Below are 26,316 nucleotides of genomic sequence, written 5' to 3'. Positions count from 1 at the left end.
CAGTCTTTTTGTAATTGTACTGTCATGAACTTTAACATTTAACATGCTAACTGAGGCCTGTAGAGTCTGAGATGTAACTCTTGGTTTTTTTTGCAATTTCTCTGAGCATTGCACGGTCTGACCTTGGGGTAAATTTGCTGGGACATCCACTCCTGGGAAGATTGGCAACTGTCTTGAATGTTTTCCACTTTTGAATAATCTTTCTCACTGTATAATCATGGACTTTAAATTGTTTGGAAATGGCCTTACAACCCTTCCTAGAGTGATGGGCAGCAACAATTGCTTCTCTGAGATCATTGCTGATGTCTTTCCTCCTTGGCAGTGTGTTAACACACCTGAATGCGCCAGACCAGCAAACTGCTAAAACTTCGGCTTTTATAGAGGTGGTCACACTTGCTGATGATCAATTAATCAAGGGCATTTGATTAGCAGCACTTGTCTGCTACTTAGCATCTTAATTCCAATGGAAGCAGTAAGGATGTTAGTTTTCACACACAGCTTCTCCATTTTGGCTTTATTTTTGGTAAATAAATGACACTAATATGTCATGTGTTCATCTGAGGTTGTATTTCCCAATATTAAGACCTGCTAAGGAACAGATGATTGTTATTATGTCCTGATATGTAAAACCATGGAATTCAACTGTATATTTTCTTTTTCACACAAGTGTGTATATATGTATATGTATATTATATATGATCTATATCTATCTCTATATGATCCATAAACTCCAAACTTCATCACCCCGTGGACCCAATGCAGATCTAGACCAAGCAACTTTTATTGAATAAATATTCCACCAAGCCTATTTTATTTCACAACGGTCTGTTTATCCTTATATTTATCAATTTTTTTTTTAAATTACATTTATATATTTTAGATCTTTGTATTTTCTAATCTTATTTTTAACCTTCTTTGGAGTTGATCAATTAAGTACAATTGTGAGAAAGTCACCTACGTGAAACGTACATCGGGTAGTCTGCTGACATCACGCCGCCAGCGCCGTTGGTCCATTCAGGACGAGCACCACTATTGTTCGCAAGCACCACCTAATCTAACTTGTTGAGCTGTCGGCCCACACACAACAGTGGTTCTGCAGTACTGCATGCAGCACTAAGCCAGCCGCTCAACAGCCCTGTGATTATATAACAATCACACAGATCCTTATTTGCTTGGACCATCTGGCTCCCTGCGAGTTGTGTTGCATCCTCCTAATGGTTCATTCTGGGAAGGGTACAACAGTGCAATCTTTAGTGATTATCTCCACCAGTCTGCACTGTATAAAATTTGCACCATGTGTATATAGTAGTTATTGTCCCCGTTTATTTTAATTTGGTCAGTAGGACCTATTAAAGTTTGTTATTTTATTAACTTCATCCTGCCTTCTTGGCATACACTATTACTTGCGTCTGGGGCCATCCTCTAAGGTAACATTACTCTCTTTGTTACACCTTCATACTCACTGTTTAACTTCCAGTTAATTTATCCTTTGCAACAAACATTTGTAGTTCGTCAGATAGACTAGCGAGTGCACACTATTGTACTATTGAGAGGGGCAGTTCTGGATTTGGTCATATCAAACAATGTAGAAGTAATAACAAATATTCAAGTCCTGGAACATTTGGGTAACATGGTCTGATTTGAAATAAATTATCAAAAAACAGATTACTTGGGTTCAACAAAGACCTTAAACTTTAGAAAGGCAGATTTTAATAAACTGAAGTCTAATCTAGTAGTAATACAATGGGATGATGTTTTTGCAGGGAAAAATGTAGAAGATAAATGGGCAGTCTTTAAAACATTGTTAGAAAAGCACACTTATCAGTGTATACCCTTGGGTAATAAGTATAAAAGAAATAAGTCAAAACCAATGTAGTTAAATAAACAGGTAGGGGAGGAAATGGACAAGAAGAGGAAGGCGTTTAGATTCTTGAAGTCAGAAGGGACAGAGACATCGTATCAGAATTATAAGGAATGTAACTAAAATTGCAAAAGGGCAATCAAATTAGCAAAAATGGATAATGAAAAAAGGATTGCAATAGAAAGTAAGGTCAACCCTAAAAAGTTCTTTAAGTACCTTAATAACAAAAAAATGAGAAAAGAAAATATAGGACCCTTTCAGTGTGAGATGGGTAGGCAGATTATTATTGGAGATAAGAAAAAAGCTGAGGTATTCAACAAATTCTTTGCCTCTGTGTTTACCAGGGAAGAATCAAGTTCAATAGTAGTGCCGCAGGAGGAAGCCACAACCTCCATATTAATGAACAATTGCTTAACTGAGGAAGAAGTTCATAAGCGACTTGAAAAAATTAAAGTAAATAAGGCACCTGGCCCCGATGGCATACATCAAAGAGCTCTCAAGGAGTTAAGCTCAGTAATAGCAAAACCATTATATTTAATATTCAAGGACTCCATTTCCACAGGCTCAGTACCACAAGATTGGCGTAAAGCGGATGTGGTGCCTATATTTAAAAAGGGAGCTAGATCACAACCGGGAAATTACAGACCTGTAAGCCTGACATCAATAGTAGGGAAACTACTTGAAGGTTTAATACGGAATAATATTCAGGAATACCTAATGGAAAACAAAATTATTATTGTCAGCATGGATTTATGAAGGATAGATCTTGCCAAACTAACTATTTGTTTCTTTGGGGAGGCAAGTAGGAATTTAGACCAGGGTAATGCAGTTGATGTAGTCTACTTAGATTTTGCAAAGGCTTTTGATACGGTTTCACACAAGAGGTTGGTGTACAAAATAAAGAAAATTGGACTCCGTAATAATATATGCACCTGGATTGAAAACTGGTTAAAGGACAGACAACAGAGGGTTGTCATAAATGGAACTTTTTCAGGTTGGGCTAAAGTCGTGAGTGGAGTACCTCAGGGATCGGTACTGGGACCCCTGCTTTTTAACTTGTTTATTAATGACCTTGAGGTTGGGATCGAGAGCAAAGTCTCCATCTTTGCTGATGATACTAAATTGTGTAAGGTAATAGAATCAGAGCAGGATGTAATTTCTTCAGAAGGACTTGGAGAGACTGGAAACGTGGGCAGGTAAATGGCAGATGAGGTTTAATACATATAAATGTAAGGTTATGCATTTGGGATACAAGAATAAAAAGGCGACTTACAAATTAAATGGAGATATATTGGGGGAATCCTTGATGGAGAAGGATTTAGGAGTGCTTGTAGACAGCAGGCTTAGCAATAGTGCCCAATGTCATGCAGTAGCTGCAAAGGCAAACAAGATCTTATCTTGCATCAAACGGGCAATGGATGGAAGGGAAGTAAACATAATTATGCCCCTTTACAAAGCACTAGTAAGACCACACCTTGAATATGGAGTACAATTTTGGTCACCAATCCTAAGAAAATACATTATGGAACTAGAGAGTGCAGAAAAGAGCCACCAAATTAATAAAGGGGATGGACATTCTAACTTATGAGGAGAGGCTAGCTAAATTAGATTTATTTACATTAGAAAAGAGGCGTCTAAGAGGGGATATGATAACTATATACAAATATATTCATGCCACGGGAAGTACAAAGGACTCTGGGCCATCCCTTAAGGTTGGGGGAAAGGAGATATCACCAGCAACAAAGGAAAGGGTTCTTTACAGTAAGGGCAGTTATAATGTGGAATTCATTACCCATGGAGACTGTGATGGCAGATACAATAGATTTGTTCAAAAAAAAGGTTGGACAACTTTTTAGATGGGAAAGGTATACAGGGATATACCAAATAAGTATACATGGGAAGGATGTTGATCCAGGGATTAATCCGATTGCCAATTCTTGGAGTCAGGAAGGAATTAATTTTTCCCCTTAATTGGGTTTTTTGTTTGCCTTCCTCTGGATCAATAAGTATAAATATAGGATAAAGTATCTGTTGCCTAAATTTAACATAGGTTGAACTTGATGGACCTACGTCTTTTTTCAACCTCATCTACTATGTAACTATGTATTTGGGGCTTCTCTTTACCCGCTCCTACAGAGACCCTCTGGCTTAGAAATATTCTCCTCGCCCTCTATATGTTCACCAACAAACAACTTTATTCCATATAGGGCTTCTCTCTATTGGACCCAAAGCATGTCACAATTGCAGTATAGCGCACGGTACGCAGCAGATAGGAATTTGTATGGACAGTCCCTGCCCAGATGAGCTTAAAATCTATGATTTTTGGTGCCTGAGGCACAGGGAGATAAAGTGACATGGGTCATTCGGGTTATTTTGAGCCCATGCCGACCTGAAGTGAAATAAGTCTTCCTCCCACAGCAATCTGCTCAATCCTCATCTCTAGCAGGCCTTCCTGTGAATGTTACCTGTCCGCTAGATCAAAAAAAAAAGGTCACCTTGCCTTGCATATAGCTTGTCTTAAATATTATATCCCAGGCCGGCAATATTGAAACTCCCTAAAATTTGCTGTCTGATTGGGTTGCTTAACCATACAGGCGCCACAATCTCCACTTGTGCCAGAAACTGGCTCCTCCTGACAAACTTTAAATAATGGCATTCAATTTCTTGTCAAAGAGGGTCCCAAGGGGACAGGGAAAGACTGGCTGCCAGCGGGGTGGGTGGGTTGATGCCCCGCCTCCCAAGCGCGCTCACTGGCTCGCCGGCCAGGCAAAAGCTCCTGCTTGCGCTGGCCAGGCATAGCGTGAGCGCGCCTCAGCACGAGAGGCAGGAGTATGGAGACGGCCTAAGGCACAGCCTAAGGCACAGAGATTGCTCTTAGATGTTGAGCCGGCCATCCAGTGTCAACCATAATGCTCTTTTTGTGGCTTGAGCGCCATAGACCTAGCTGCCAAGCACTGTAGAATATACTCTGTAAAGTTAAACTTCCGCCATGGGACTGCAATGGGGGCAATAAACAAAACGCCAACATGAGGTGCATACATTGTGGGAAGACAAAACATTTAGGCCTTCGGAAAGGGGACTTGAAAAATATACTCCTGCAGAGAGAATGAGTTGGATTTGTAACCTTAAAAATCTTTGGTGTATTTTTTTAAAGACATGATTTGGGTATCTGCCATTCTAGATACATTTTTTCTTTTATTATGAGTTTTATATTAACCGTACATTACACACAGAATCAATTCGTTATATGTTTATTACAGTATTTGTATCTTTATGCCTTTAATAATAATAGTAATAATAGCATGTTCATCTATAGCGCTGCTAGTTTTACATAGCACTTTACAGAGACATTTTGCAGGCACAAGTCCCTGCACCGTGGAGCATCCAATCTATGTTTTTGGTGCCTGAGGCACAAGGAGATAAAGTGACCTGCCCACGGTCACAAGGAGTCGACACCTGGAATTGAACAAGGCTCCATATCAGTTGGTATAGTAATTGGATCATTTATTGGGGACTATACATATCAATGTGCAAGATTCACTTTAAGGACTGCCCCAGAAGCTGCTGCAGAAAAACACGAAACACTCAATGCGAGACTGGTCCCTATAATACTCACAGCCTTGTTTTTGCCTTTAAACTGCTGACTGATGCCATGGTAATCCTTTAGGCAGGATTTAGGCGACTCTCCATATGAAATGTTGGTACTGGCTAAGCAGCTATAGTCCGCAATGAGGTTGTATCTTGAGAAATGTATATTTAACAATGGCTAATTGGTGTTGTATTTAATTTTTAGTATGACATACTGTAAGTTCAACATGTTTTTGGAAAATGTTGTTATAAAATGGTGAGTGCTTCCAAATATTGAACAAAAAACAAAAGAAAAGGGTTCTAATATATTTTGTGTATGAGATGCAGGTAGGGGATGTATACGGTGCGGTTGACATTCATCTTTATACCACTGTTGTGGTTCTGTATTGTTTGCGTTTTAGGACCATGGGTAAGCCCACACCTGCTTGATTCTCACTGGCCAAAAACAAATGTATTGTTGAATTAGGGGACTTCAGGCAAGTCTTCCCCTTTACCTGGTAATAGGGAAGCCCAAAGGCACCCTGTACGAAGAAGCAGAAAAATAAACTCTGATTAGAGAACCTACCCCCTTGACCAGTAGGACAAAAATAACGTATATGGAGGATAGCAGGGAGCCCTATATGGAACCAGATTGCTGAAAGTGGTGTCCTACGCCCAAATGGACAGAGCTTAATTCCGATTAGTCTAAACGGATGTAGGTGTGACATATAGAGAAAGTTATGTGCGCTCTAAAATGGTGTCCAGACAGCGACACTGCAAAAGTGACACTGCAAAATCAGTGCTTTACACACACCAATTGAAACCAATCACACTTATTCTGTAACAGTTTATAATGGACATGTGACTGCAACTTTAATGCAATAAGAACACTTTTTATAATTCGGTGAAAAAGTGGATAGTATATACCTCAGCCTCTAATTAGTAGACTGAAAGCACATTTTAGTAAATTATACTTTGAATGGTGCAATGGATGTTTTTTTTAATGATTTTAATGGCTGGACCATATAGTGCAATATTGTTTTAAAGACTCATTTTCCTGCCCTAACCACAACAATGGCTATTTCCATTGAAAGAGGACAAGTTATATTGAACACTCAAAATGAAAGAACAGACACTTTGAACCCAATGTTTACAAAACAGCCTGTTATTGCACTGATAACTAAAAACTACATGTGCTTCTCTTTATTTGTTGAAGTGCCTGGATTTTCAAAAGTGGAGGGTCCAATTCTTGATATTAGAATTATAAAGTGACTTGTTGAGTATCACATTAATGGATGGCACATCTTAACTGGTCAGGAGTCATTTTATTCAGGATCAATATAGACATCAAATCTGTACACTACTAGTGCAGGTCACAATTTTATTTTCTGGCCACTACTCTTGTAAGCTTGGGTTATTGCACCCGCTGGGGCATTATGGTGAGATATTCTGTTTTATTACCATCTCACCGTAGTTACTGCATTTATTTTCTTATTGCTGACAGCACGTGTGGTTAAATAAATGCAGTAACTGCCTTGCAAAGCAATAAGTGCGACATTGTTATTTTTTTGATTGTACCAAGGGCTGTTTGGGAAGGAACAAGCCACCGGCACCAAGACGAAGAGAGAGCAAGAAACAGGGTGCACCAGGTCTTATTTTTGGTCATCACCCTGTGAGTCTTTCATAGACTTCAATGGCATTTTGCTTTAGAGCGCGATATTCTGAGTTACGAGCAGGCACAATAACCCTGGCTACATCTGTACAGTAAAATAAAACTAGTCCAGAACACAATTAACTTGTTTTTACTGCAAGGTTTTAAGAATGGATTTCAGCATGAAACTTACTTTAATAGTTCGATCTCCAGAAGCAGAAACAATATACTTATCATCAAAGTCAACTACATTAACAGCTGCACGATGGCCAACTAGGACACGACGCAGAGTGATGTCTGTAGGAGATGCCATATCCCAAACAGCAATTGACCGATCCTTTGAACATGTGACCATCAAGCCATTGCAGAAACGAAGATGAAGTACTGCTTCATTATGATGAATCAGTGTGTTCAGAACTTCGCCACTGTTCACATCCCAAACTCTACATTATAGTACAAGAGATAAAAATCACTGCATTAGAAAAGCTCAAAACCAATATTCCAAAATTTCAATATTTGTAAACAATAATGTAATATGACAAACGTTTACCAAAAAAAATCTGCCTTGTTTGAATGTATACAATTAGGTCTGCCAAACAGAGATAATTATCAGAGTAACTTTACTGCAAGAACGAATTGTTCCAAATATTTAATCTTAATAAAAATATGGTTGTGCAGCAAATACCTTACTGTGGAGTCTGAAGATCCAGTAACTATCACTCTCTCATCATACTGCAAACATAGGACTGAGCCAGTATGTCCTGTCAGAATTTTCAAGCACTCCAAGCTTGTTTTGTCCCAAATCTGTTTTGTTCAAAGAAAAACACATTATTTACAAAGAGGTTCACAAGTAAATACCAAGACACCAGTAACTTTGTTTTTTAAAGGCTAAAAAGTTTTCCTACAAAACAAGATGAAGGGGTCAAGTCACAAAATAAATACAGCAGGCAACAATTACTCAAAAACTGGAAATCTTACATACCGATAATGTCATCTGTAATGGTCCCTCCATGAGCAGTGCATTACAGTAGAGACCCCTCCCAGCTGTAGGTAGGACACAGACCACCTGACTAGCTTGAAACCTTATAAGCTCCTACGTCAGTCCCTGGTCAGTATGTTTAGCCAAGCCTAATGTGCATATTTACAAAGCTATAATATGAAAGAACGAAAAGCAAATGATCGAATATAAATGGCAAATGTTCTTAAAAGATCAAATTAAAGATAGGAACTGGGCATGCACTGCCAGGGAGGAGAAATGAAATGAAGTAGTACAATTTCTGTTCTCTCCCATCCCTCCCAAAGGACAGTACGGAATGAGATATCATTGGATGATATTCACTGGTGGTTTTTGTTTGCCTTCCTCTTAATCAATATACTGCAAGTACGGATATAGGATAAAGTATCTGTTGTCTAAATGTAGCATAGGTTGAACTTGGACATGTCTTTTTACAACCTCATCTACTATGTAACTATGAATGTCCCAAAACAGTTCCCCTCAAAAATTGGGTGGGGCAAATTATAATAATGATCCAGCCCCAATGACCTTCCTTCCGAAGTCAGCTTCTGCTGATCAGCCTAATTGATTTAGTGATTTGATTGAGTGAAGGTCACATTGCAGTTTTCCAGATCTTATGTGTTCATGCGTCTTGCCTTATCGCACAGGATGTGGCCATTGCACACATCAGGACATTATCCTAAGTGCTTTGTGTTTCTTGAATAAGTGTCGGTACATCTTTATATTACAGACATCAGTGCAGCTTTCCCCTTTTGCTGACCTGCAAACAGAACAAACAGATTTCTGGACTTTCTAATTCTTCTGTTCTTATGATATTGTTCTTTATGGCTCTGACTACACCTAAAGAGTGTATAATATCTTCACTATGTTTTTTGCGGTCCGGACAGAGAAGGAACAACTATAATATGGAAAGGCAGGCTTCGCGGGGAGGGCTACTTTGTCCTGATGGAAAATGCAGTATGGGGATCACAGGACAATGCCTCAGACTAACTCATCTTGAGGAAGTTATGGTCGGTTATATGGTCCTTAATGATTGTGACGGTAGGGCTAGCTGGCATCACAAAACTGGGATGAAGCCCAGCTAGCTAACCCTAAATCTATGTAACTTGGCCACCTTTGTAAGGCTTATTTTGGCCAAATGTACTTTAAATATCTGGGGAAGAACAGGGAAAGTGTAAATGTATTTCCATGTCTAAGAATGTATTTCAAAGTCTGTATTTGTTATTTCCTGTAAATGCAATCCCACAGTTTAGCGAATTAACCTTGTTCTGTGATGTGATTTGGGAGTCAGCCCTGTAAATTGTTAATTGGATTATGTGTACATTTGTTTAGAGGGGACTGATTTAATCAGGGATGGGTATGGGTTCTTGGCACGCCCTCTGGCTGTTGTGGCACCAACCTAATCAATGCTCTGATTGTCCAGCAGCACCTCCCATGTAAAGGATAGCCACAGAGGGCTATATAAGGGGTTCTGCTGATCAGAGGAGATCTACCTCCAGAGAGCATCTGAGAGCAAGAGAGGCTGAGACAGAGAGACACTCTGGGAAGGAGTGTGCAGATTCCCTCAGAGGACTGAGAGACAGAGACCGAGTCATTCTGTGAAGGAATTTTATGTTGACTGTGACCAGCTGGAGATGTATCTCAGAGGGACTGCTGTGTGATCAGCCCTCAGAACCTGGATGAGAAGCAGACAGGACAAACCTTCTTGAAGCAGGCCCCTGCACCTAGCGAGGCTAGAGTCTAGTCCCCAGGCGGTATTGTATCGTGTTTTGTACATCTTTGTTTTGTCTGCTGGAATGCTAGAATAAACCCCATTTTATGCAATAACTTTGTCCTGTCTGGTGCTAGTGATCCCGGTGGTTTCGGTGAAAAAGTACTGGTCTCCCGTGACAATGATAATCAACTTAAGTCTACAGAATCCAGATGTTCAAAAGGATGTTTCTTCAAAATTCTAAGACCATCTGTAAATCCAATGGTACAATAGGATCCCTAAATCAAGGCATTATTCTATCTGTAGTTCTGATGAAGTCTTGGATGAATCTGGGCATTTAAAAAATATATATTGCAATTCACAATTTTGCTACATGGACAGAGTATAGACAGACCTTTGTTAAATCCCACCTGCAGGAAATCCAAAATACTTGTAATTGATGCTAAATCTGGAACTGTTGTGAAGACACCATATTTTGAATGAGTTAAATATCGTGTAATAAATCTTGGATGTTACCGGCTTCCTGGACCTGATTAAAGTGTCTTCCAATTGAATTGAGAGTACATAGCATCTCAGAATCGCCCGTAGTCTCCAGGTGTAACATTTTAAACTTTATGACTGATTGAACCTCGAGTTAGAAAGCCTAGGCATATTGGAAGTGTCCAAGTAATACGGACATTTCCATCAGGTCAGCGAGCCATGAACTCCTCAAAGTTGGGACTATTACTATGGGATCGATACTTTGGCCTCTGTATTAAGGGAATCATAAACCAGAGGAAATTAGTAATCTAGTGATAGAGCATCGACTTCGCACTCAGTATCTCGGCGTCTTAAAAAGATAACCTAGTACAGGTAAACCCCGTTATAACGCGGTCCTCGGAGTCCACTCCGAGACCACCGCGTTAGTAACGGGGTCGCGCTAATTTTTTTTTTTTTTAAATGGCCGCCGCGCGCTGATCGGGAGGGAGGGAAGGAAGTGAATTAAATAAATAAATAAAAAGTTTTAAAAAAATGGCGGCGATTCATCCCTCCTCCCTCCCAGCCCCCTCCCTCTCCCTCCCAGCCCCCTCCCGCTCAGCCCCCTGGTTTTGCGGTGTGCGGCAACGTGTGTCTGTGTCTTCCCAGCCAGATCTGCTGCTGCAAGGGGTTAGGTGTGTGTGTGGTGTGTGTGTGTGTGTGTGTGTGTGTGTGTGTGTGTGTGTGTGTGTGTGTGTACTTCTATGTCTCTAACTAGAGGTGGGATCCCTCACATTGTTCCTGGTAACTGCCAATTATATATGACTGATGTTTGTCTAATCTCTCTATTAATGAGTGGGCATTTTTTTTTTTAATAAAATATTTATTCTACTACATTCTCGAGCGTGCACTTCTCAATTTTGATATATAGATATCGCAGAAAGCAATACAATCATTGTTTAATATCTGAGATTGGTGCAGTGTTTATAAAGAGTTAGCAACGCATTGTACAATCTCCCTGACTGTGAGGGGAAAATGTGGCCTTGGCTTGATAATTTTCCCCAGTTGCGGTGTCACCTTAACAGCAGGGGTGAGGGGGTTGGCAATGCATTACAGACCAATGTGTTGCTGACCGTGTCAGCGCTGAAGGGGTTGACACAGTCACTGGGAGAAAGTGCAGCAGGTTACACCGAGATGTGTAAGAAACCCCATATAAGGTGTGTGTGTGTGTGTGTGTGTGTGTGTGTGTGTGTGTGTGTGTGTGTGTGTGTGTGTGTGTGTGTGTGTGTGTGTGTGTGTGTGTGTGTGTGTGTGTGTGTGTGTGTGTGTGTGTGTGTGTGTGTAAAACGGGGGCTGCTGACATGTGAAAAACGGGCTGGTGGGCTGCTGACGTGAGGGGGGGGTGGGCTGCTGACATGTGAGTGTATTGTGAGGGGGGGGTGGGCTGCTGACATGTGAGTGTATTGTGAGAGCAGTGTGCAGTGAGTGTAGTGTGCAGTGTGCAGTGAGTGTAGTGTGCAGTGTGCAGTGAGTGTAGTGTGCAGTGTGCAGTGAGTGTAGTGTGCAGTGTGCAGTGAGTGTAGTGTGCAGTGTGCAGTGAGTGTAGTGTGCAGTGTGCAGTGAGTGTAGTGTGCAGTGTGCAGTGAGTGTAGTGTGCAGTGTGCAGTGAGTGTAGTGTGCAGTGTGCAGTGAGTGTAGTGTGCAGTGTGCAGTGAGTGTAGTGTGCAGTGTGCAGTGAGTGTAGTGTGCAGTGTGCAGTGAGTGTAGTGTGCAGTGTGCAGTGAGTGTAGTGTGCAGTGTGCAGTGAGTGTAGTGTGCAGTGTGCAGTGAGTGTAGTGTGCAGTGTGCAGTGAGTGTAGTGTGCAGTGTGCAGTGAGTGTAGTGTGCAGTGTGCAGTGAGTGTAGTGTGCAGTGTGCAGTGAGTGTAGTGTGCAGTGTGCAGTGAGTGTAGTGTGCAGTGTGCAGTGAGTGTAGTGTGCAGTGTGCGTAGTGTGCAGTGTGCAGTGAGCGTAGTGTGCAGTGTGCAGTGAGCGTAGTGTGCAGTGTGCAGTGAGCGTAGTGGGCAGTGTGCAGTGAGCGTAGTGGGCAGTGTGCAGTGAGCGTAGTGGGCAGTGTGCAGTGTGCAGTGGGCAGTGAGTGCAGTGTGCAGTGGGCAGTGAGTGCAGTGTGCAGTGGGCAGTGAGTGCAGTGTGCAGTGGGCAGTGAGTGCAGTGTGCAGTGGGCAGTGAGTGCAGTGTGCAGTGGGCAGTGAGTGCAGTGTGCAGTGGGCAGTGAGTGCAGTGTGCAGTGGGCAGTGAGTGCAGTGTGCAGTGGGCAGTGAGTGCAGTGTGCAGTGGGCAGTGAGTGCAGTGTGCAGTGGGCAGTGAGTGCAGTGTGCAGTGGGCAGTGAGTGCAGTGTGCAGTGGGCAGTGAGTGCAGTGTGCAGTGGGCAGTGAGTGCAGTGGGCAGTGGGCAGTGAGTGCAGTGGGCAGTGAGTGCAGTGGGCAGTGGGCAGTGAGTGCAGTGGGCAGTGGGCAGTGAGTGCAGTGGGCAGTGGGCAGTGAGTGCAGTGGGCAGTGGGCAGTGAGTGCAGTGGGCAGTGGGCAGTGAGTGCAGTGGGCAGTGGGCAGTGAGTGCAGTGGGCAGTGTGGGCAGTGAGTGCAGTGGGCAGTGTGGGCAATGGGCAGTGGGCAGTGAGTGCAGTGGGCAGTGTGGGCAATGGGCAGTGGGCAGTGTGTGCGCAGTGGGCAGTGTGTGCGCAGTGGGCAGTGTGTGCGCAGTGGGCAGTGTGTGCGCAGTGGGCAGAGTGTGCGCAGTGGGCAGAGTGTGCGCAGTGGGCAGAGTGTGCGCAGTGGGCAGAGTGTGCGCAGTGGGCAGAGTGTGCGCAGTGGGCAGAGTGTGCGCAGTGGGCAGAGTGTGCGCAGTGGGCAGAGTGTGCGCAGTGGGCAGAGTGTGCGCAGTGGGCAGAGTGTGCGCAGTGGGCAGAGTGTGCGCAGTGGGCAGAGTGTGCGCAGTGGGCAGAGTGTGCGCAGTGGGCAGAGTGTGCGCAGTGGGCAGAGTGTGCGCAGTGGGCAGAGTGTGCGCAGTGGGCAGAGTGTGCGCAGTGGGCAGAGTGTGCGCAGTGGGCAGAGTGTGCGCAGTGGGCAGAGTGTGCGCAGTGGGCAGAGTGTGCGCAGTGGGCAGAGTGTGCGCAGTGGGCAGAGTGTGCGCAGTGGGCAGAGTGTGCGCAGTGGGCAGAGTGTGCGCAGTGGGCAGAGTGTGCGCAGTGGGCAGAGTGTGCGCAGTGGGCAGAGTGTGCGCAGTGGGCAGAGTGTGCGCAGTGGGCAGAGTGTGCGCAGTGGGCAGAGTGTGCGCAGTGGGCAGAGTGTGCGCAGTGGGCAGAGTGTGCGCAGTGGGCAGAGTGTGCGCAGTGGGCAGAGTGTGCGCAGTGGGCAGAGTGTGCGCAGTGGGCAGAGTGTGCGCAGTGGGCAGAGTGTGCGCAGTGGGCAGAGTGTGCGCAGTGGGCAGAGTGTGCGCAGTGGGCAGAGTGTGCGCAGTGGGCAGAGTGTGCGCAGTGGGCAGAGTGTGCGCAGTGGGCAGAGTGTGCGCAGTGGGCAGAGTGTGCGCAGTGGGCAGAGTGTGCGCAGTGGGCAGAGTGTGCGCAGTGGGCAGAGTGTGCGCAGTGGGCAGAGTGTGCGCAGTGGGCAGAGTGTGCGCAGTGGGCAGAGTGTGCGCAGTGGGCAGAGTGTGCGCAGTGGGCAGAGTGTGCGCAGTGGGCAGAGTGTGCGCAGTGGGCAGAGTGTGCGCAGTGGGCAGAGTGTGCGCAGTGGGCAGAGTGTGCGCAGTGGGCAGAGTGTGCGCAGTGGGCAGAGTGTGCGCAGTGGGCAGAGTGTGCGCAGTGGGCAGAGTGTGCGCAGTGGGCAGAGTGTGCGCAGTGGGCAGAGTGTGCGCAGTGGGCAGAGTGTGCGCAGTGGGCAGAGTGTGCGCAGTGGGCAGAGTGTGCGCAGTGGGCAGAGTGTGCGCAGTGGGCAGAGTGTGCGCAGTGGGCAGAGTGTGCGCAGTGGGCAGAGTGTGCGCAGTGGGCAGAGTGTGCGCAGTGGGCAGAGTGTGCGCAGTGAGCAGAGTGTGCGCAGTGAGCAGAGTGTGCGCAGTGAGCAGAGTGTGCGCAGTGAGCAGAGTGTGCGCAGTGAGCAGAGTGTGCGCAGTGAGCAGAGTGTGCGCAGTGAGCAGAGTGTGCGCAGTGAGCAGAGTGTGCGCAGTGAGCAGAGTGTGCGCAGTGAGCAGAGTGTGCGCAGTGAGCAGAGTGTGCGCAGTGAGCAGAGTGTGCGCAGTGAGCAGAGTGTGCGCAGTGAGCAGAGTGTGCGCAGTGAGCAGAGTGTGCGCAGTGAGCAGAGTGTGCGCAGTGAGCAGAGTGTGCGCAGTGAGCAGAGTGTGCGCAGTGAGCAGAGTGTGCGCAGTGAGCAGAGTGTGCGCAGTGAGCAGAGTGTGCGCAGTGAGCAGAGTGTGCGCAGTGAGCAGAGTGTGCGCAGTGAGCAGAGTGTGCGCAGTGAGCAGAGTGTGCGCAGTGAGCAGAGTGTGCGCAGTGAGCAGAGTGTGCGCAGTGAGCAGAGTGTGCGCAGTGTGCAGAGTGTGCGCAGTGTGCAGAGTGTGCGCAGTGAGCAGAGTGTGCGCAGTGAGCAGAGTGTGCGCAGTGTGCAGAGTGTGCGCAGAGTGTGCGCAGAGTGTGTGCAGAGTGTGCGCAGAGTGTGTGCAGAGTGTGTGCAGAGTGTGTGCAGAGTGTGTGCAGAGTGTGTGCAGAGTGTGTGCAGTGTGTGTGCAGTGTGTGCAAAAAAAAATGTAGAAATTTTTGTTTTTAAAAACATTTTTTTTTTTTTTAAACGGGAGCCACGGGAAAACCGCGTTATAACCGAATCGCGGTATAACGCGGCGCGTTATAACGGGGTTTACCTGTATTTGGTATTGCTTTGTTGCCATCAGATCTATAGTGGACCATTCCCTAGGATCTATGAGCTCTTGGCTTAAAACAAAAATCTGTTTGCTTGCATGTTTTCTCTTCCTGCCATATGTACTGCCATATTGGCAAGTATGTGAAGTCCTGTCCATCTGAAGACTCTGGTGACTTATTTACTTATTTTGTTACATGCAAGCTCTTCCTCCTACCTCATTGATGGTTGATGTAAGATACGGCTGTGATGTTGTCTGAACGGATCTTCACTAGATAGAGTCTTAGGTGCCAGAAAGATTAATTCATTGAAATTTACCCTTAATTTCCAATATATTGATTGCTAGTTCTGCTTCTATTCTTGACCAGGTACTTAGAACAAATTGATCTTGAAAAACAGCTCCATATCATGAAGTGCTTGCATCAGTTATCGGAACCCCCTTAATCTAGGCTAATTATCTGCCTCTGGCTAGATTGAATTCAGTTTCCCAGAGAAAAGCACATTTTTGGAATAATGTTTTTTTAGATTGATTTTAGATTTTGTTCCATGCTTACAAAAGATTGTGTTGCAGTTGTCTTGGGTGAAAGTGAAAAAATGAAGGGAGCGGGCACTCAAATATATCTTGCTCAAAAAGTATCTATTTGTTACACATTCGTTCCTGGGTAAAAAAGTGCCAGGCTACCACTTCAATTGATGAAACCACCTGTCCTTAGAGCCATATATTGTTCCGCTACAGGATGTTGAAATGATCGCATGGGCTTCGATAGCGGTTTGACGTGGTCCTTATCGCCAGGTAAACACTCTGGTTGATGCGGTGTTAAAATCCATTCTGAAGAATCGTAGGTATCGAGAATGGACGAATCTGCTCTTATTGCAATTGATCCGCCAACTATATTCCGTTAGAAGCTGTAGTGAATGTACACAAACAATAGATTGGCACTGCTAATAAAAAGCTTTTAAAAACTTGTTGTTTGCTTTGCATATTTGGCTATTTAATTCTGTAGGGGGAGAGGGAGGGGGAGAAAGAGGAGAGGCTGTACTTGCTCCTGGCTGAAAACCATATGCCCTCTTTGGAGAAGCCAAAATTCGTCCTTTACGAGGGAGACTGTTCCTGGGTGAGGACAAAGTGGTGCGGCAGTGGCCCGTGGAGGATCCCCATCACCAGAGAAAACCCGAGAGTGAACAGCATTTTTTAAATGAATGTCATTTAGTGTAGAGTGCAATTGACCAGAGTCAAAGGAGGTCTCAAACAAGTCGGGTGGTTTCTGTCCTACATCCAGCTGTGAAGAATATAGAATCCTTATTGCCATGTGCTGACATGGAGGAACGGGAGGTAAGGATATATTAGAATCACACAGTAGCAAAATCACACAGAAAAATTGACAAAAAATATGAACATCCAAAAATATTTTTAACATACACCACAGCAAAAACAAGCAAGCTGCCTTCTAATCCTCCACTGTGGTAGTCTGACACTGCCCTGGTAGTATGCAGCACCGTCAGTCTCTCATACCCTTAGCTCCACTCTCTGACGTCTGATGTCACTAAAAATCTCCCAATGATCGTCTCGTCCCAAGCAAGAACTTTTTCAGGGGTGATCCACCCCAGTAGAGGATTAGAAGGCAGCTTGTTTTAGGTTTAGGAGTGCAACTTGCGGAACATGTCTAGCACATTAAGTCTTTATAATAAGAGCTGCTACACACTATTTACAGCTAGCACGTATATGCCATACAGTATATTATATATTCAACACTGATGTTTAGGACTCCACTGTGATATGTTAGTGACATTAATCTGTTTTATTAATTACAGACCCCAGATATCCTGACACTAGCTTGGATATGGCTGTATGCACTGCATATACAACATCATTGTGGGTTTTCCCCAGATGTACAGCACCTATGTTTGTGCCCCCTTTTTGTGGCTTAATAGCTGCATCTAACAGGTAATACCTATATAGCACTGGTACCATATTAGTGCTTATCTATACCTGTACATTCGGAGATGCTTCTTGTTAAGTTATCTGGATAGAGTATATTACTTTAGAATTATCAGCATTTGGCTAGTGAACACCATCAGTTCAGCTAATTTAGCTCACTTTGGATCTGATTACCTATTAGACCAGTTAACAGAATTTCTCCTCCGCCCACACCAAGTTTTTAGTCAACCATTTTCATTGTTGCCTTATTTTTAATTTTATTAAGTAAAATTTAAGTATTAAGCACTTTCATTCATTATAGCAAATTTATTTTGTGTGTACACGCTAATAGAGATTTATTTGGGTCCTTGTTCCCTTCTCTTGATGTGTTAATTTAGGAATGAGACTTGACATTGAGCCCACAAGAGTCCCTTTATCAAGTCGTGTATTTCCTCCAAGCTATTTTTATTTTAAAAAGGCCCAAATCCTGCAGTAGTGTCCACATGGCAACCTCTGTTGCTTACTCATTTTCTCCACCAGTGCTATTTTCCATGGCAAACATCATACACACCAGAGAAACTGTCTTTCAGTCTGTTAATAAGGCTATGTTTTTCCAAAGTTTAGCTTAGCTGCCATGTTAGTTTTGGTTTTGTGCTCATTTTTTTAAAATACATTTATTTTTTTAAATAAATGATAAAAACTAGGTGAAATTAGCTACTGTATAGTATGATTAGGAAAACATCACAAAAGAACTGGTTAAACTTGCAGTTACCTTTTGATGTTTTTGTGCTGATGGAGCTGTGGCACAAGAGTGCAGCAGCCCCATGCAGCACATCGCATTTATGTCTCTTCCAATCCCTATAAGATCACATTCAGTGCTCCATTGAAGCACAGAAATTGATCGCCCCAAGCAAAATTACGAAATGGGGTGCTCCTAGAGTGCCAGACCTCATGACGTAGTTGCCATGTCATGGGGCCCACAATGTGTTAAGCTTGAAAAGACGACCAAGAAACCGCGTTCAAGGAAACAGCGTTGTATTGAAAAGCACATGAAAACTTCCTATATAAAAATGATCAGCGTAGGATTTTTGCATCATCAGCATTAAATCAGGTGATCACTGTTTGAAAGCCTTCATTCACAAATCTGAATATTTAAAACATCAATATTTTAACAAGTGCTTATGTATCAATTCTATTAAAAACCATGAACATACTTTGATAGCAAGTGGAATTTGTGTTAATGCATGCTGGGTTCTTACTTTGATGGAGTTATCCCTCAGGCCGCTGATTATCTTCTCATCATCATACTGTAAACAGTACACGCCTTTACTATTTTCCGAACGACACTGAATCCGTTGCAAATTATGTCTTCCACATCTCCAGTTTGCTTCTATTGTCTAAAATGAAAGATCACGTTACAGTACTCTTCTTATAATATTTAAACTGTTCACAACTTACATTGGCCATTTTTGTGGATTTCTGAATTTAATTAACTTTTACCTTATTTTGATTATCCTAATACAGCTGAACCTCGTTATAGTGTGGTGCTTGTGTTCCAAGAATCTGATCGCGTTATATGAGGATCGTGTTAAAAAAAAAAAATGTTTGAACGTTGCACCCCTCCGGGGTTTTATGGCCGCCGGACGGGGGAGAGCTGGGATAACTCTTCCAGCTGTCCCAGACCCGGCAGCGCAGCGGCACCCCCACGCAGGACATACCCGGCAGCAGCTGGCAGCTCTCCTCTCCCTGCTTCTGCCTTCAGCTTTGTTTATGTTTACTATGGAAAATAGCTGAAGCGCTCAAATGCAGGTATATCTCAAAATGATTATAAGCCAGACCACTGTACCAGGGTACTAACAATTGATATAGTACCTATTGTGTCATATAATGGGTACTATCCTCCTGAAGACCGGTGGTGTGTGGTGCAACCCACTCACCATCAGTCTCATTGGCAGGTTGCTCTGAATAATATGCAAATACTCACATCCTGGTAAGGCAGGCAGGCTGTGCAGCTACTCAATGCAATACAGGGAAAAGGGAGACCAAAAAGCGCACCGTTTGTGCTGGTGCGCTTTTTGGTCTCCCTTTTCCCTGTATTGTTTATGTTTACAGATGTACGATACATCTTAATATAAAAAAAAGTGTATTATTCCATTCTAATGTTTGTTTTGGTGTTTTTTGCACTTATTTCTATGAATCCTTGTATTATAGCTTGTATAGATCTATAAAGTGCTGTATGTTATTGCCAATTATATAAATAAAATAGAAGTATCCAGAATAAATTGGAGAGGGTCATAAAACGTGATGTTAAAAACAAAAGGCTGTTATTACTTTTTACATGACGGTAAATCATAAATCTGGGGGTATATAAAAAAAAAAAGTTGATTGTACGAAGCTGCCGAAAGGTAAATAAAGTAGGTCCATTGTTAAGACACCATGTACACTGCTGTATGCTTAATTTTGCTGGAGTGTATGAACGAACATTTCCAACAGTCAATATTCGTGATTAGAGGTGCAAAATACATTACGCAAATAATCACAGTGGGGAAGAAATCTTATTGTGGTTCTTACGGTCTGTTAAAATGGTAATTTGGGCCACATATCACAATATAAACACGATAGAAATTTGTAAAAGATACACTATCTAAAAATAAGAATTCCAATGCAAATGGTAAAATACCTCTATATCTTCAATAATCTTTGGGTACAATGATCGGTAAAATGAATTTGGTGGGCCATCAGTGGGTCTGTTTTTAAATAGGTACTGATCCCTGAAAAACAAATCATAAATATTAACTATACAGTAAATGTTGACGTCTAAATACACTTTAATGACGTTAGGCAGAAAAACAAACACTTACCAGCCCCTTCTTTCTGAAAGTCCTTTCCACAAGGGGTCAGTACGCACCATCCTTTCAATTAGCTTTTTCCACAGCATACCTTCTGAAATCACTCGCTGCCATTCCTTGCACACAAGCTCTGCTGCACACAAGGATCTGGCATCCAAATAAGACAGGATATTTTCTGCTATGTGCTCTAAACCCTGCTCTATAAAAAGCAAAAAATGCTGTCAATAGACACAGTAAATGCAAATGCACAATAATTACATTTTCCTACCATGAAAAAAGCATTTAAAATATTTTCTGAACAACTCAAAAGGTGGTAAAGGTATAGGGGAGGGGGAGGGAGGAACATAAAAAAAAATAGTTGCATTAAAGAATTCTGGAATCGATCTGCAACCTGCCGGAATAAAAAGGTTTTAGGCCCCGCTCACACAGACGTGCGCGCGTTCGTCACAGATTCCTGTCGGCCAATGGTAGTGTTCAGTATTGAAACTACCATTGGCTGTAAAGTATAGCGCCGACGTCAATTTCAGCAGCCAATCTAACTTCTCATTTGAAGACATTTTACATTAAAATATTGTGGCAGTGTTTCTGGCCTCATTTTTCTAAATATTTATGCTCTAAATAAATAAAAAAAAGATTTTATAAGTGCAGGCTTGCAAATAAGAAATATATATTTATTGGTACTTGGGGTTTATAAAGTTTCTGAACGCTGCCTCTCTGGCTGTGGGGCTGAAGGCTGTGTGGGGACACAGGATGTCGCCTTGTTTTGGATCATTCCGTCTGCTGGGGATGATCACACATCGCCCAGCAGACAGAGGCGCTCGCACACGCGGACGCTGCGTCATAAAGTCACCAGTGTGAACGTAGCCTAAGGTTCAAATAGCTGTGGGAGAAAAGATTGAGGCAGAAAATAAGCACAATATGGATGTGTGAGCTGCACCAGTGCATGAATTAAATTTGCAAACCCACATTATTTACAGGATTATCATGGCGTACATCGGATATGGTACTTCCCAAAAGGCAAGTCATCTAAAAACAAAATCATATACTGTATAGATATTTGTAGATATATAACTTGTGATAAACCGCTCACCAATATGTGAAAATAAATAGGCTAAATAATCAAAACACAACCGGAGCAAAGGAATGGTAATAACACACAAAAACAAACAATGAGATCACGATGTCTCCCAAAGATCCCTATTAATTGCACAACAAGGCTGCTGTAATGTATAGGGGTATAATACTCCATGACAAATTGTCTAATGAGCTGTATGGGGTAACCCCACACCACAATCTAGTTACCACCATTAGGGAATACTTGATTATTTGTATTTGGATTGTCCACCATATTCTCTTTTTGGTGTTACCTATCGCCCTTTTGTTTAAATTGTTTTTATCATAATTAGAGTATGCGTCGTTGTCTTTGTACTAATAAAACTTTATTATTTTGGCCCGCAATAGGCTTTTAGTGGCAACTGTCCTCCCACAGTGTTGGGAGCGGTTACTTCGTGTACCCCATACAGCTCATTAGACAATTTGTCAGCGAGTATTATACCCCTATACATTACAGCAGCCTGGTTGTGCAATTCATAGGGATCTTTGGGAGACATCGTGATCTCCTTGTTTGTTTGTGTAGATATTTGTAGAACATTTTTTTGTCCATCGTGTTGGTGTACATATAATGAATACAAATATATATGACATCTGGGTCGGGGTTAACCCCTTGAGTGCTGACATAGTACTTGCATTATGCAGCAAGGCAGTATGCATTTAAAGCAGCATCCCGTGCTGACTGACTTTTTCCCTCACATACATTTTATATTTATACGGACCCCTCTTGGCCTTTGAGAATGCTTTTAATTTTAATATCTAATGCTTCATTCAGGATATATGAACAGTTGGGAACATTTTCACAGGAGGTGAAAATGATCCTCATCAGAGCTCAGTGCAGTCTGAGGATATCTTGGCTGCTAGAGATTAGGAAAGCAATTAACTCAAAGGGGAGGGGGTGAGAGGAATGTGCAGGGGGCAAGATACTAAGGCTGTGCTCATGGTGGTGGCGCGGGCGCGCGCTACTGTGCGCGCCCACGCACGCTCTCCTGCCGCCCCAGCGATCTGTGCACTTGGCTGCAGGTGATTGGGGAGACGATCGGGGGCTTGGCGATTGCATCACGAGGCTGGTTCGCCCTCATTGGCTGAACCAGCTGACGTGACGCCGCTGTCACGCGACTGCAGCCCGAAATGACAAATGTACTTTTCTGGCAAAAATGTAGCAGTGTCTATGAGTTACGTCGCCGCCAGGGGCAGCTGGCACTTGAATTGCAATAGGAAAACAAGACTTCCGGTTGTGCGCACGCACGTAGCGAAGCTGCCACCATGAGTGCAACCCAACATTACAGGCATTAAACTCCTATATGCTTCTGCGGGGGATTGCAGCTTTAAAGGTCAGTGGCTGTTACATCATTGAACATGGCAGGGCAACCAAGAGCATCTCATTATAATGGAAAGTTAAACTGCCCCCCTTTGCAATTAATATGAGCCTAATTTCATTTCAAATCAGCCTTAAAATACTGGATTAGGAAGTCCCCCTGTAAAATACCAGAATTCTCTTGTGTTTCTCCTGTTTCTTATAAATATTGATGGCAGCAACTTTCGGGAAACAAATGGGGACATTTCTTAGGTCCTGGAAAATTTAGAGTGTGTTATGCTTATTTGAATTTGAAATAAAGAGGTCCACTCAATCTTAGGTGAGATTTACCCTTACAAAATACTACAAATCTCGTGTATAGTGTTTTTCCCCACATGAACATTTAGTATTGCTGCCCCTGGGAGCAGAGCATATGGTGAGGTCCCACAATTCTTCTTTACTTAAAAGAGCCTAGTTAATTCTATCTTTGCTCAGTGGGGCTGACCTATCTTGACAAAATATACAGATGAAAAAAATCCAGGAAGACTTTTTGTCTTACTGTTGGATGCGTTTCCAGTGCTTGCATACAGCTGAAACACTTTCCTACAAACAATACTTCATGCTGTGGTAGCTTTAAGGGTGGTAAGCATGATACAAACTGGGTTATTCACCTAACTGCTATAGGGCCAAGTGGAGCACTGACGTTAAAAGCTAGAGTTTGCGTGCGATATTCCCTCAATCAATACAATCACAGTTTAATTAATAGCCCCAATAAATTGTGTGTGGCATTAAATTAAGGATTTATAAAAAACTTACAATTTACGTGATTTTATTCTGTTTTTTTTTTGTTTTTTTTAGCATTTGGACTGAAATATTTAGTATGTGGGAAAAAACCAAAAACATTGATATTCTAATCAACAGGATGTCTAAAAAGCGATTTGTTTTTAAAATAAGGGGAGCCGTTCCTCACAGGCCCCGTATTTTTTTTTTTACACAACATGTATAGGAAGCAGGGGTCTCAGGAACTTGACAGCATTTATTTCTGCTGTTAAGCGCTATAGCCTAGGCGCTGACCCGTGCTGAGGCGTGCTGACGCTCGTCAGTGAGCCCCTGCAGTCGCAATGAGAGCGGCTTTAGCAGGGGCTCTCGCACGCAGGCGTGCAGAGGCGTAGCTGTTAAAAAAAAATTTCGTTTGAGCGCTCACGGAGCGCAGGGCCGGTCACGTGAGCGGTTCAACCAGTGAGGGCGAACCAGCTCCGTGACGTCACTGGCCCGCCCCCCGACGGCGCAGGAACTAAGGCCATGGAAAGAGCCCGCTTTTCCTCAGCCTCAGCGCTCCTCCGCACGGCTGCAGTCACCATGGACTCAGCCTTAGAAACCCCTGCTACCCGAGATATCGGCATAGGAGTTGGCATTCACTCTAGGTGTAACAAAATGGAGATTTAAAATCTGTCGATCGAGTAACGGTGTCCACGGAAATTAAATTAACATGGTTCAGCTCCAGAGACTCCCTTAAGTCTTAAACATGCAAAAAAAAAAAAAACTCTTGTTCATTTTCTCCCTAGGTTTGTTTCAGTTGCTTCAATTGAAAAAAAAAAAAGGAGGTTAAACCGGCGCCAAAAAAAGGGTAAATACCAGTCCTGTTATGACAGTCCAAATACAGTCCTTGGGATGATGAATGGTGATGAATCTCACCTCAGCAATGCATATATGAAAAAGAGAAAAAGAAAAAGAAAGAGAATAATGGTGCAGTAAATCAACACAGGAGGGGGAAGGAAGGGGGGGGGGGGGGAAACACAGATATTAGCAACAAGAACAACAAACAGAGCATACAAACATGAAACACAAGCACGGCCTAAAAAATAATACAAAGCTTATTTATTAGCGTGGACATGTGTATTAACCGCATCCGGAGGGGCAAAATTGCAACCCTACTTACGAAATGCTGGAAAGGTACAGGCAGATCTGCTGTAAGCAGCTGGGCTTTCAGGATGGCGACCGGAGCACTTGTGCTGGCGTCTACACGTGACTGGGGAATCAGGCGGATGTCTCCGATGCCGAGGCCTCTGGGCGGACGTGACGTCACCCCCGTTGTGTACTCTCCACCGGCTCACAGGACTCCAGTCCTCCTTAACAGCCGCAATGTCGCCGTACCTCGGTTAAAACACTTGTAGGAGACTGCAGAATTTCTCCTTTGAAACTGCAGACTGTACCACAGTAAAAACACTCTAAAACTTGGAACTTCCCGACGCGTTTCGTACGCATGCGCGTACTTCTTCAAGGGATGTGCATCCCTTGAAGAAGTACGCGCATGCGTACGAAACGCGTCGGGAAGTTCCAAGTTTTAGAGTGTTTTTACTGTGGTACAGTCTGCAGTTTCAAAGGAGAAATTCTGCAGTCTCCTACAAGTGTTTTAACCGAGGTACGGCGACATTGCGGCTGTTAAGGAGGACTGGAGTCCTGTGAGCCGGTGGAGAGTACACAACGGGGGTGACGTCACGTCCGCCCAGAGGCCTCGGCATCGGAGACATCCGCCTGATTCCCCAGTCACGTGTAGACGCCAGCACAAGTGCTCCGGTCGCCATCCTGAAAGCCCAGCTGCTTACAGCAGATCTGCCTGTACCTTTCCAGCATTTCGTAAGTAGGGTTGCAATTTTGCCCCTCCGGATGCGGTTAATACACATGTCCACGCTAATAAATAAGCTTTGTATTATTTTTTAGGCCGTGCTTGTGTTTCATGTTTGTATGCTCTGTTTGTTGTTCTTGTTGCTAATATCTGTGTTTCCCCCCCCCCCCTTCCTTCCCCCTCCTGTGTTGATTTACTGCACCATTATTCTCTTTCTTTTTCTTTTTCTCTTTTTCATATATGCATTGCTGAGGTGAGATTCATCACCATTCATCATCCCAAGGACTGTATTTGGACTGTCATAACAGGACTGGTATTTACCCTTTTTTTGGCGCCGGTTTAACCTCCTTTTTTTCATTTGTTCCCCTGACTGGTTGTACTACCAGTCTTTCACCTGGCTGCCTGAACATTTATATTTATAATTCTAGCGCTGTTTTGCACCTATTCTTTTTTTTTTTTCTGCTTCAGTTGCTTCAATACCACTTTACTGCTGTCCTGCTTACTCAAATAAACCCATTGAGTGAACATGGAATGTTGTTTTATACTTATTGAATTGGCACACATGCAAAGTACAGTCGTGTGAACTCTGAGCTGCTGGGACATTCATTGGGCCCCCAAAACTTGCCAGAAGAGAATTGGACAGGCAGAGCATGCATAAGATCGAACACACACACACACACACACACACACACACACACACACACACACACACACACACACACACACACACAAAATAAATTTGCTTACTTTTTTGGGAGGTGCCTCGGGGGCACCGAGTCCATCTAGATTGAAAGGATGGTGTACCTAGTCTCAATCAGGGCCACCATAGCAACCTTAAGCTTACACCTCCCTACAGCACTAATGGAATGGGTTGGGTTGCACCACTGTCACCCTCCAACGATTAAGAATTCCGAAGACATGCCCCAAAATTAGTATGCAGTATACCCCATTTTGAGCGGGATAATTTCCTTAGTAAACATCAATTATCACAAGGTATGTTAACCTCCTCCCTACACAAAGCATTGTGTGATGCTGAATGGTGGCCCCTTCAATGAGACTCGCATCAAACATGCATTTACTTCACATCCCAAAGATGAAGGAAGTCCTAACCTTCTTTCTTGGGTTTTGTGCATCAACATAATTTGCATTTTCAAAAACATCTAACGGCTCAAAATATAAATGTTATATGAATTTGATAACTGTGATAAGTGCTCACAGGCAGGCTTTCACTTCTAAACTACTTTGGTACTGCTGATCAAGAGCCATTGTTCTGGTCAATCAAGGATACTAGGATAATTGTTACTAGGAGCCTGTGCTATTTTATTAGGGCAATTTCTTAAGACCCCAGCATTGT

The 26,316-nt window shown here is 43.5% G+C and overlaps 1 protein-coding gene across 19 annotated transcripts in view; it reads right to left on the bottom strand.

Annotated features, from left to right (window-relative positions):
* The window catches only part of FBXW11 (F-box and WD repeat domain containing 11), an 85,418-nt gene that overhangs the window by 18,924 nt on the left and 40,178 nt on the right, over positions 1 to 26,316 (bottom strand). For all 19 annotated transcript variants that reach the window (XR_012801807.1, XM_075601640.1, XM_075601647.1 and 16 more), the window contains 5 exons: positions 19,942 to 20,128; positions 19,761 to 19,851; positions 18,340 to 18,477; positions 7,765 to 7,883; positions 7,273 to 7,522 (listed from right to left, as the gene is read on the bottom strand). Coding sequence is in view for 18 of the 19 variants with exons in the window: in XM_075601640.1 (XP_075457755.1) it covers positions 7,273 to 7,522; positions 7,765 to 7,883; positions 18,340 to 18,477; positions 19,761 to 19,851; positions 19,942 to 20,128 (785 nt within the window). In the remaining variant the exon portion in view is untranslated. The remainder of the gene's footprint in view (positions 1 to 7,272; positions 7,523 to 7,764; positions 7,884 to 18,339; positions 18,478 to 19,760; positions 19,852 to 19,941; positions 20,129 to 26,316) is intronic.

Source organism: Ascaphus truei, chromosome 5 (assembly GCF_040206685.1).
Source record: "Ascaphus truei isolate aAscTru1 chromosome 5, aAscTru1.hap1, whole genome shotgun sequence".
NCBI lineage: Eukaryota > Metazoa > Chordata > Amphibia > Anura > Ascaphidae > Ascaphus > Ascaphus truei.
This window is presented reverse-complemented; position numbering and strand designations above follow the sequence as displayed.